The sequence below is a fragment of the Panthera pardus genome, unplaced genomic scaffold (genome assembly GCF_024362965.1).
Source record: "Panthera pardus isolate Hobbes unplaced genomic scaffold, ASM2436296v1 HiC_scaffold_6, whole genome shotgun sequence".
Classification (NCBI taxonomy): domain Eukaryota; kingdom Metazoa; phylum Chordata; class Mammalia; order Carnivora; family Felidae; genus Panthera; species Panthera pardus.
Window position 1 is genome coordinate 127,222,388 of NW_026526991.1, and position 12,394 is coordinate 127,234,781.

Genomic DNA, 12,394 nt, shown 5'->3' on the forward strand with positions numbered 1-12,394 from the left:
GACGTCTGGGCCAACTCCTTTCCATTCTGGGGAACAGATGTTCCCTGTTTGTCATTGTTTTCCAGCGTTTAACTGATTTTTGATGCCCTCATTTTATTTCTCCAGGATTATTTTCTTATTCTTTTTTTTTTTTTTTTTTTCTGAGAGGTTTTTAGTCAAAGCTTCTTGCAAATCCAAATAAATATGTTTGCTGAGTTTCCTTTGCTTTGTATTTTTACAATCTCTTCAAGAACCTTCCCGATAGGTTAGTGACGGGTCAGATACACTTGCTCCTGGTCATGATCCTGCTGGTCACCCAACTAGGTTACAGTTATCCCACTGTTCATGTTCACAGGCAAAAGCCGCAGGAAGCTCTGTGATCTACATTTGCCTTTATTCCAAAGTTTGAAGCCAGAGGCCACAAGTGACTTTCTGCCTCAGAAATAGTTGCAATTGTGAAAGATAGTATTAGATTTCCTTCATGTTTTGGCCCCTTTTTACACTTCTTACAGAACCTTAGCAGGCTCAACACCATCAGTCACAAAAGGCTGATGGGCTTTGAAATCGCTGTGCAATTTTTGTCTTTATATGCTCCACCTCAGTGCATTTTAAGGGCATAGTCTCCCTTGGGGGGCGGAATGGGGTGGGGAGGCACAAAATGCCCCCAATACCTTCTGCAAGAAAACCGACGCACACCGAAAATTTCAAGTGGCTTTTTAAAGTTCCATTTTGCTCGTTGATCAGTTTCTGATAACTATCCACTGACCGTCAAACCTTCCTGCGGTCTGGGAGGACTTTTGAACACCAACCGTTACGGGAAAGCAAAGGAAGAGCTGCTGTGTACAGACTGCGTACAGCAAATAAGAGCCCGGTTATGACTTCTCCTTGGCGGAGCCAAAGTGGCCTACGTGACACTGTCCAGTCCCCCAGTGCCACGGACAGGATTACCCCAATTCCCCCAAGATGGTTGTTGCGCTCTGAGCGGACTGCCTGTGATGTCCACCGAAAACAGGGGCAGCTCAGAATTTTTCTCTGTTAAGAGTTTTAGGCCTGCCAGTCTGCTGGAATGGGGAGGTGGGGAGGTGGGAAGCACTCTGTTTTGACTTTGATTTTACCGTGTATTGGAAAGACAGTTACAAGAAATGGAATTGTATGTCTGCGTGTATGTATGCGTGGGGGAGGCTTCTAGAAATCAGGAGCCTCGGCACGCCTATTCTTGGGTTGAAGATCCCTGCAATGGTTAAACGCGCTTCCTAACCTGTAGAGGTGTCAAATCGCGGGGACCGCGTTCCGAAACGAAGACCCACGGATTTGGGAGTCTGCGTGTTGCGGCAGAGATGAGGGGCGGGGCGGGCTCGGGGTCCAGGGGCTCGGCGCCCGCGCCCTCCCCGGGGCTCGCGACCACCCCGCGCCGCCCGTCTCCGCCTCGGCCCCTCCCCCCGCCCCAGGCGCCGCGAGGCGTGCCCACCCCTCCCCGCCCCCGCCGCGGTGGGCGGGCCCAGGCCGGGCGGGGCCGGTGGGCGCGGCGCCCCGGCTCCTGGCTCCGAGGAGACGGCGGGCGGCACTAGGGGGAGCTGCTGGCGACGCCGCCGCGCCGGCCCCCCACGCCCGCGGCCCCGAGCGCCGCCTCCCCAGCCCGCGCCGCCGCGATGGCGGAGGACAGCGAGTCTGCGGCCAGCCAGCAGAGCCTGGAGCTGGACGACCAGGACACGTGCGGGATAGACGGGGACAATGAGGAGGAGACGGAGCACGCCAAAGGGTAGGCGCGCGGGCGGCACGGGGCGCGGGGACAGCGCGCGGCGCGGGCTGCGCTCGGACGCCGGGTCCGGGGGCGCGGGCGGGGCCGGGGCCGCTCTGAGGGGGCGGGAGGTCCCCAGGCCCGCTGAGGTCCGGCTCCCGGGGGCTCGCGGGCGGCGCGGCGGAGGCGAGGCCCGGGGTGGGCGGGGAGGCGCGGGCCCCCCGTGCGGGGACCGGCGACGCCGCTGTCACCTGCCGCGGGGCCGGCCGGCCCCTGCTCGTCCCCGCCGCCTCCTGAGCCCGGCCCCGGCCCGCGGGTGCGACGTGCGGTCCTGGTCGGTGTGCGACTCGGCGGGACCTAGGGGAGGCGCGGTCCCCGTCCTTTTGTGGCGGCCCCGTTTGTGGGAGGTCGTCCCTTTCCGTTCCTTGTCATCCTCTCCTAAGTCCTTCTAGACCTTCCCACCCCTCCCCCAGCCGCCGCCACCTCCAGAAAAAAAAAAAAAAAAAGAGGAGCTGATGGTGGGGGCAGTGGTTTGACATTTGCGCCGGGTCGGTTGCTCGCTGGAGGCGCGGAACTGCGGAAAGTTGTGCTTCGCGGCCGCTGCCCCCTCCCGCCCCGCGCGGAGAGCCCCCGCGGACGCGCGGGTTTGCCACTGCCCGGCGTGCCTGCAGAGCTCCGTAAAGCAGGTCCGGTCCGCTGATTTGGGTTCAGGCTTGGGGGCCAGCTCCCGCTGGTCTGAACAGATCCTGCTTGCAGAGCGGGTGTTTGATCTCCGAAGCCAGAGGCACCAAGGATTTTAGCACCCGATCAGGTTTCCTCTGATTCCTTTTCACTGGCCGGCTCCCCTTTCTCCCCCGCAGACTAGATTTGCTCTCGCTTTGGAGAAAAGATTGCTTCCGGTTAAGGGTATTGAAGTTCTGTTTTTAGAGTCTGGGAGGGGGGAGGCGGTCATTTTAAATAAGACTGGTGTCCTGAAAGGTGGTGTTTGCATTACCCTTTTACCCCGTCGGCTTCACACTGCGCTGGTACCGAGCACTTCCTGCCGCCCCTTGGATGTGAGATTTTGCAAACCGTGGTGACTGAAGAAGTGGGTCAGCTTGAAAACATGATAGGGAGGCCTTAGACACAGATGGCTTATTTATTCAGTTCATGGAGAGGATTCTTTCAGTGATTGACGATTTAAAGTGTAAAGCATTTGCATTCTGTTTAACGTCTGCTTGGAGATTTGTTTAAGAAAAGAACTTTTACTGAGCTTTTAATGTGTTAGAAAATATTAAAAGAGATCAAGAAAAAGAAAAGCTGACTAAATCTTTCTCCCATTTGCAAGTCGCTTTTTTTTTTTTTTTGTAATGAATTCTTGGGTGGCGCCTCCAAGTACCGAATGTTACAATTCAAGTCTAGAATTTCTTTTTTTAAGAGGAAAGGAAATTCTTACAGAAATCTGAGCCTGAGTTCTGTTTATGCAGTGATAGAAATGTGCCTGTGATAGCTAGCTAAATATAAATTCGCTTTTGAGACAATAGCGTTAGTGCTAGAATGGGCCCAGGTGCACATGGGACGGGTTACCCCAATAACTTCAGCACCTGTCCATTATCTTTCTGAGGAGACCCTGGACTTTTCTCTTCTCCGCTGTAATTTCTGTTATTAAGTCTTTGGAAGGTTTCATCTGTACCTCCTTCCCTACACAGTCCAGAACGTCCATGCTACAGAGAATTATTTATCTGTGTGTCCACTGATCTGGGAAGCCGTGGCTCCCTTGGCTGTGTGAATTTCCCGGATCGGCGCCCAGAGGCATCTCTCTGTCCCCTTCAGAGGTTTTCAGCCTTGTACATCCACATAGCATATATTAGCACAGTTACTCGAAATGTAGAGATGCCCAGTAGACAAGTGTTTTAACCAAGAACGGGTAATACAACAGCTTCTAGTGGTAAGAGATTGATATAAAAGGATTTTTTTTTGGTAGTCTGTTAAATGTGAGGACAGCAGTAAAAATTCATGTTGCTGAGCTTGTTGGACTGCTTTTTTGGGGGGTTTGAATTTCGATGGTGTGTGCCAGATTTGGGGGTATTCGTGTTTTATTTGACTTGAGTCCTGATGGTATGGCTCAGTGAAACCTGGATTTTTTTCTTACATCGCTCCAGTTTGTAAATGTTAACATTTGAAAAGAGGTTTTCTCTGCTTGACCTCTTCCTTCTCTACCAGTTTAAATTAAATTACAAATAAGGAGCCTTTGGAGGAATGCGTAGGTAAACACTCTACTTTTTAATGATGAATTGTTGAAGCGGCGCCTGGCTGGCTCAGTCAGTAGAACCTGCCACTCTTGATTTTGGGGTCTTGAGTTCGAGCCCCACGTTGGGTGTAGAGATTACTTAAGAATGATGAATTATCGCTTTGAGGCCGCGAGGTATGGGTCAGTACACAAAGCAGTGATTTACTAAATCTATCCTGGTGGCCAGAAGGAATTAATTTCCTCCCACTATTGAGTATGCAGTTGATGCTTGAACAACACTGGTTTGAAACGCACAGGTCCGGTTATACACGGATGTTTTTCCATAAATACAGCACACTATGCAAATATTTTGTCTCTTCCTTATGATGTTCATAATAACATTTTCTTTTTCCAGCTGGCTTAATTGCAAGAATACCGTATATAATCTATATACAAAATAGGTGTTCATTGACTGCTCATGTTATCAGTGAGGCTTCTGGTCACCACTGTGTCATTAGTAGTTAAGTTTTGGGGGAGTCACAAGTTATACAAAGATTTCTGACAGCGTAGGCATTCAGAACCCTAACACCCCCGATGTTCAGGGGTCAGCTGTCATGTATTTACTGCTTGTTTTAGACATATTAGTTGCAACTAGAGCCTTAGATAAAAGGAAAATACCAAATTAGATTCTTTTGCACCAAAATGTCAACATTCCTATGTATGCTTTTCTTCTTTCATTTTCATGGAATTTTCTTTATGGACTTAAAAGATCATTGCATTTTTGTGGATAATATTTCAAGCCCATGAATGAAATGTTTTATGCTCTGTGAAAAGACCAATAAAGGATTACCTAGATTGTTTAAATAACTCCCTTGTAACATATGCCTCACAATTAGGGGAAGTAACCTTGTAAAGAGCATGGAGGGAACTTGAAAACTGTCAAGCAAATTGGAAGTTCTAAAGTAATTGTGTTTGTACTGTAATTTTCTTAGCAAAGACTTTCTAAGTAGATGAAATTTTACTTCAGTCCAGCTTTCTATGTGAATAATTAGAAAGGGTTCAGATGACTGAAGGTTTCTGTTCTACTGGGGTTGACTGTGCTACTAAAGAGGTTCCCTTTAGGGTGACTTCCCGTGCAGCTTTCCCAGGTGGGTTTGAGGTTAGGTAAATACTCATGGACCTTTAATACTTCTCTCCGTTTGATGCATAGGTGGTTTCTGTTACTTTCTTCGGAAGGGATTTGGGGAAACTTTGAGGACAGGGCAAATTTCACTATTTTCTCATTCTTGCCCTTTTTTTTTTTTTTTTTTAGTTTATTTATTTTGAAAGAGAGAGGGTGCACACAGGAAGGGTAGAGAGGGAGAGAGAGAATCCTAAGTAGGCTCTGCACTGTCAGCACGGAGCTCGATGTGGGGCTCGAGCCCGCAAACTGCCATGAGGATCATGACCTGAACTGAAAGTTGGACGCTTAACCAATTGAGCCACCAGGCACCGCTGGTCCTTGCCCCATTTTATGCATCTTTTCCCCATTTGTAAAGTACACCGGGTGGTGGTAATTATCTCTTACTCGGCCTGCCACACCTCACATGAAGCATAGTTATTGGCCAGTGTTGGAGGCATTGTCACACAATTGGCCGCAAATAAAATTAGCGTTCAGGTCGGCAACAAAACCAAATCCCTTTTCTGGCTTTACCAACACAGATTTTCACAATGCAAAAAAAAAAAAAAAAAAAAGGAAAGAGAAAAACATTTTCCTAGACAGATTGATGGCTTTTATCTCCTTCCCACCAAGAGCGTTTTCCTCAATATTCAGTGTGGTGGAATAGGAGGCAGCTACCAGGAATATTTACCTAGGGAGTAACATAAACATTTATGAATATGCCGTTGTTGGCAGATGAATGGCCAAATTATTCCCTGAGGTAGATATGAAATAGCTGTAGTATTTGAGGGTTATTCTGAGACATTTTTAAGACTTTTTTTTTTTTTCTCCTTAGAAAAATGAAGGTCTGGTATTTGGTAAAGATTAAATCTTTGGATTGAACAAAGAACAAAGAACGTAACCTCTCTTCTCCCACACCCCATATAGGGGGGACATTGAAGTTATTCTCTGCACAGTATATTGTTCTTTCTGACTTTATCTGTGTATCATTGAGACCGGCTGTGGGAACTTCGTAGGATAATTCAAAGCTGCCCTTTCTGAAATCTGATCTGTTATCAACTGTGTAGATCTAAATGGAAAGGTGTGTTAACAGCTTATGCCCAACAACTCCCTCAATTCCAGTAACAGTCTGAAATCATCAAATGTCTGCTCTGACTTGCATCTGAAATGTGATATCACTTTGGGCTCAGAACAAACTTTTTCCAGAAGTTTACCTAAACTCTGGAAAATATCAAGGTATGGGACACACTCTTCATCATGCTGAAGTTGTTTGTTAACACAAGTGTCCACACTAAATATATAGGAGTTAAAGTCAGTTGCTTAGTTAACTCAGGGAGTGGAACCAAATTCTGTACCAAGTTCAAGAAAAAGTTGGTTGATTTTTGTTGTTGTTGTTCTTGTATTTGAAAATATGTTTCTGACTTTTATTCATTTTAAGAGTAAAATATGCAGTATTAAAAGTTCAAGCAGGGGTGCCTGGGTGGCTCAGTTAGTTAAGTGTCCAACTCTTGATCTCAGCTCAGGTCTTGATCTCAGGGTCATGAGTTCAAGTCCCACTTTGGGCTCTGCAGTGGGTTTGAAGCCTACTTAAAAAAAATTCAAACAATAAAGTGTATAAAGAGTTGAAGGCGCCTGGTCATCTTATTTACTAGAGAAACCACTATTGACAGTTTAATCCACTAACATTGTAATGTATATTAAAAAGTGCATATTTAACATAAATGAGATCAAACTTTACATGGACTCATTTGTTACCTTGTGTTTTTCACTGACTATTAGTGTTGTCTGCTAGAACTTTCTGCAGTGATGGGAATGTCCAATAGCTGTCACTAGCCACCTGGAAGGTGGTTAGTGTGACTAAGGAACTGAATTTTAAATTTTATTTAATTTTAATTAATTTAAATTCAAATGGCCCTTTCTGTGGACAACTCAGATCATATCCTACTTTTGACTTCTTGAAGCTTCTCTGGTACTCAGAATATTTCTTTATTCTTCTGTTGTCTTTCCTGGATATTCGACATTTCTTCCTTCTAGCTCTATACCCTACTTTTCTTCGAAACTCTGAGAATGATCTTTAAGTTTTGAACAAGTATGTTTTTATCGGTATTTCTCTATCAATGTCAAAAATTAACCATTATCTAAAATATTCTACCAAGACAAAACGCGTAGGATATTTGACTTTTCTTTCCTTTACATGTTCTAGGTTTTGTTGGAATAGTCTGGAATTTTAATTCCATGTAGCTTTTTTACTTTTGCCCTTATATTCCATTAAAACTTTTTTAACTATTACATTATACTCACATCCATATTGTCAAAAACTTCTTAGACTTTCCTTTTTTGTTGCTTATCACTATTCCTTGTAAACCATACCTTCTTTTTTTGAGTACTTTTTCATTTTTTTTAAGTTTATTTGTTTATTTTGAGAGAGACAGAGTGAGTGGGGAAGGGGCAGAGAGAGGGAGACAGAAGATCCAAAGCAGGCTCTCTGAGAGCCCCGTGCGAGGCTTGAACTCATGAACTGTGAAGAATATGACCTGAGCCGAAGTTGGACGCTCAACCAACTGGGCTATGCAGGTGCCCCTCATTTTTTTTTTTTTATTAGAGTATGCAGATGATATATTTTCTGAATTCTTGTATGTCTGGAGATGTCTTTCTTTTGTCCTCATGCATAAACCACAGTCTGGGCATGCGTGTAATTCTGTAATAATCATTTTTCTCCAAACTCCACAAACGCTTTATTATCATCTGGCATTTAGTGGCACAGATGTTATTTCTCTGCCAATCTGCTTCCCTTTCTTGTATAGGAAACCTTACTCTTTCTTTGTTTTGAATTGTTTTTAGTCTAGAAGTTTCTAGGATTTTTCCCCTATCTTTCTATAACCTGAGGGTTTCTGCATCCTTTTACATCCTAGAATCACACTTTTCTTTAATATCTGAACACAGTGGCTCAAGCTCAGACAGGATGATTGCGGTTTCTTAGAGCCTGAGGCTTTCACGGTCCTCAGCCTGCCCATCACTAGCTCCAAATGCTTTAGGCTCCTTTCCATTTTCTCCTCAGACCTTTGACCCTGGGTCACTTTGTTGTCTGTCATCCCCTGCCCCCAAGAACCACTAAGGTAAGGCTGTTGTGCACACCATTGACTGAGGGTTTTGTGAATAATGAGGGGGAGAGGTTTGATTATAGCGTAAGGGCAGAAAACAACGTATTCGCCATCAGACATCACTGTTCACCAAAGGGATTGATTTCCTGTCCGTGCCCGTCCCTGGGCCAGGGCTTCGCACACGTTCTTGGGGGTCCTCTCTCCCCGAGTGTGCTCTCTACATCTTCCCACCTTTGCCTCCTTCTCCAAGTTCAAGGTCTGGCTAAGGTTTCCACTGAAGGTGCTAATCCCTGCCAGAGGCCCTACAGCCCTTCCTGCCGCAGTGAGATCTGTGGTCCTTTTCAGAAAAGGAGATCATAAACAAGGCTGACACCTCCAAACATGTCTGCAGAACATGAACGTGTGTCCACCTGTCTGCTCACCAGTAGGCTGGGCACGGACGCCGTGCTTGCAGGCTCTGATTTTTGCCGTATCTGGTGCACTGAACATACTGGCGGCCTAACAAAGATTTATCAAATGGATTCAGTGGTTCTTAATCCCCCTTGACAAATTAATTTCTAATTTAAAAAGTTTCCCCCTATGTGCATTAGGAATATGTGAAGGATTTTTTTTTTCTCCTAATTCTCATTGAAAGGACTTGAGATGTAGAATTCTCTGTTGGGTTCTGTGCTGCAGAGGATCCGGTGTGTAAAATAATTGCTAATTTTTTGAACTTCTGGTATGTTCTTACTTCGTGTATACATTTTTCTTGTTGAACCTTTGTAGCAACAGATGAGGAGAAGGGGGCTTTTCCAAGTTTATGTAACTTGTGCAGGCCACATTTCAGATTCAGATGTAGGTGTAGGTGTTGGGCCTCTTGCTATGTGACTGTAAACTCTCGCCTGTGCACTAAACTGCATGGACCGTAAATCAATAAAGTAGTGATTTGTTTGATAGTGTTTCACGCTTATCTCCCTGGAGGTCAGAGATTACCAACCTGAGCACCTCTTCAGTCACTTTTCTCAAGTGTAATGAGCACAGTAAATGTCAGTGAGTTTAAAAATAAATGAATGCATTTCCTCGTTTAAAAAAATTTTGCAGCTTGATTACAGAGAGCCCTCTTGAATTTCTCTTCAGGCCCGTTAAAGGACTAATTTTAATTACAGCATCAGTGTAATTTGCAGTGAGATCTTTTTTCTTCTCTTCCTGTTTCATGGCTATCTCCTCTCCCTTCTGGACCAAATTCTGTAGCTGCCCCCCCATGGCCTCCTGCAGGCCAGCATCCTTCCCCTGGTGCCCTCTGCCTCCCAGCACTGCGATGGGTCAAGCCTCCATAGTCAGTTTACTAGAAGAAGCAAAACGTGTTCGGGAGTCTGGTGTTGAGCAGCTCCCGTGGACAGCACTGCTGGAGGAATCCACTTGAGCCTGCTGGTTCCCTCTGGTTCACACTGGTTCCCAGCCCCACAGCCCGGCTGGTTTGACACTTGAGAGGGTAGTGCTTTTGTGGGTGTTTTGGGCTGCTGTAAGTTAGGAAGCTCTTCAAGCCACAGGAGAAGATCCAATGCACACATCACCCAGCAGGCATCCCAAACAGAGGTGGGATTTTAATTGTACAGTTTCTCTTTTGTGAGCACATTGTGTTTCTGTTACTGCGTCAAACACACACACACACACACACACACACACACACACACACACACACACACACACACACTGGGGAAATATGGGCTCCTTTATTCCCACGGCAGTGTTCACTCATGTTCAAGTTCATGTAGTACATTCCCAGAATGGTGGTGATTCAGTTAATATGATAATTGCCCATAATTTCTTCATTTGGTGTTTTTGGGGCATGGGGGAGGGATACTTGCTGTTTACTATCCTTTGGGTGTTGATTAACATTTTGTAGAAACTGAAGAAAAAAACCAATGAAAGAAGAGATTTTTTTTTTTTTTCCAAATGAAGTTCACAGGTTGCCTGGGTGGCTCAGTTGGACTCTTGGTTTTGGCTCAGGTCATGATCTCACGGTTTGTGAGTTCAAGCCCTGCGTTGGGCTCTGTGCTGACAGTGCAAAGCCTGCTTGGGATATTCTCTCTCTGTCTCTCTCAAAAATAAATAAACTTTGGAAAAAACTTGATTTTGCAAAAGCACATCGTTGTTGTTTTTTAAATTTTTTTTTAATGTTTATTTATTTTTGAGAGAGAGAGAGAGAGAGCATGAGCAGAGGAGGGGCAGAGAGATGGGGAGACACAGAATCTGAAGCAGGCTCCAGGCTCTGAGCTGTCAGCACAGGGCCCGTTGCGGGACTCAAACTCACAAACTGTGAGATCTTGACCTGAGCTGAGGTCGGACGTTCAACTGACTGAGCCACCCAGGTGCCCCATCACGTCGTTTTTAATAGAGAATGTCAGAATGTATCATTAGGCAAAAAGACAGTTCCTTGGTATATATTTTAAAAAATGTGAATCTACTCTTCTTGTCCTGGAAATTCCTGTCATTGGGTGTCCCGGGAACATCATAGCCCTCGCTGGGTCCTGTGACACGACTGGCCGCTCCATCTTACGACTCGGTGGAGACTCATCATCGTTCACTCAGTCTGCTCTTGGGCTCTCGGTCCGCGGCTGCTAGGGGGCCCCTTCTCCCGAGTCAGCTCTGTCTCCTTCCTGCCGCCCGGAGTGTTTCCGTCCTCCCTGCCGCCGGCCGCGGTGTGTGTGATGGGAAGTCACAGGTGAACCCAGCAGACGTCCTGGGGCTGGCAGAGGACAAAGTAGAGGGAGCCTGGCCCCTCTTGTCACAGAACGTCCTTGTGGGGCACACGGAGACTCCCGAGAGAGAAGTGAGCTTCTGTGCCGGATGCTCTGGGATTTGGGACGTTACCCGACACAGCCCGACCCGTGTGCTAACAAATACAGCGTTGGTGTATTAGCTGTGGCTCCGTATCCACCTTAATTTGTTAAATTAAAGAATATTTTGAATAGGTTGTTGAGCGTATGGTTGCGAGATCCAAGAGGCACAAAAGGGTGTCCCGTGGAAAGGGAGTCTCGCTCTCCCAGCACTGAGTGTCCCCCTTCAGGAGCAGCTGCTGTTGCCGGCCGGTGGCCTGTCCTTGCGATGGCGTATGCCGGTCCCACATACACAGGGACACGGGTGTGCGTGTGCAGATGGTGCTTACACGTGCCTGTGCAGATGGTGGCGAGCCGGACCGCTGCCGCACCTCGGTTTTCCACGTCACGGTGTATCTCTGAAATACGGATATCGGAGCACATAGACCAAGCTCTTTTTTAATTGTTTGAAACAATATTTTTTAAGTTTATTTATTTTCAAGAGAGACAGAGAGAGAGCGAGCGCGATCAGGGAGGGGCAGAGAGAGAGGGAGACACAGAATCTGAAAGGGGCTCCAGGCTCCGGGCTGTCAGCACAGAGCCCGACGCGGGGCTCGAACTCATGGACCGCGAGATCGTGACCTGAGCCGAAGTCGGACACTCAACTGACAGAGCCACCCACGCAGGCACCCTGACCAACCTCTTTTTTTTGAAAGGCTGTATGGGGGCGCCTGGGTGTCTCAGTCGGTGAAGCGTCCGAGTTCAGCTCAGGTCACGATCTCACGGTCCGTGAATTCGAGCCCCGCGTCAGGCTCTATGCTGACGGCTCGGGGCCTGGAGCCTGCTTATGATTCTGTGTGTCTCTCTCTCTCTCTGCCCCTCCCCCGTTCGTGCTCTGTCTTTCTCTGTCTCAAAAATAAATAAACGTTAAAAAAAATTTTTTTTTAAAAAGGCTGTATGTTGGGGGCACCTGGGTGGCTCAGAGTGGCTCAGTCAGTGTGTCCAACTCTTGAATTCGGCTCGGGTCATGATCCCAGGGTCCTGCTGAGCATGGAGCCTTCTCAGGATTCCCTCTCACTTTCTTTCTCTCTCCCCTCCCCTTTCTGCTCCCTTCCTCTGCTCCTCTCCCCCGCCCGCATGCTCACTCTCTCAAAGAAAGAAAGAAAGAAAGAAAGAAAGAAAGAAAGAAAGAAAGAAAGAAAGAAAGAAAGAAAGACAGGGAAGCTAAAAAGTTGAATGTTGTATCAATCTGTCCCCTGTGAATAGATCATGAGGTTGTTTCTGTTTTTTTTTTTTTTTTTTTGGTGCCAGTAAGCAGTGCTGAAATTAATATCTTTGTATGTATATCACTTCTCTAAAATATTTCTTTTTTTTTTAAATTTTTTTTTAATGTTTTTTTTATTTCTGAGG

The 12,394-nt window shown here is 46.4% G+C and overlaps 1 protein-coding gene across 4 annotated transcripts in view; it reads left to right on the forward strand.

The window, feature by feature from the left end:
• Positions 1-1,518: 1,518 nt before the first annotated feature.
• The window catches only part of NMT2 (N-myristoyltransferase 2), a 76,003-nt gene continuing 65,127 nt past the window's right edge, over positions 1,519-12,394 (forward strand). The window contains exon 1 of one of the 4 annotated variants that reach the window (XM_019460691.2): positions 1,519-1,738. In XM_019460691.2, coding sequence (XP_019316236.1) covers positions 1,629-1,738 — 110 coding nt within the window. In that variant the 5' untranslated portion in view covers positions 1,519-1,628. The remainder of the gene's footprint in view (positions 1,739-12,394) is intronic. The other 3 variants (XM_019460692.2, XM_019460689.2, XM_019460690.2) reach the window with 3 other exon arrangements.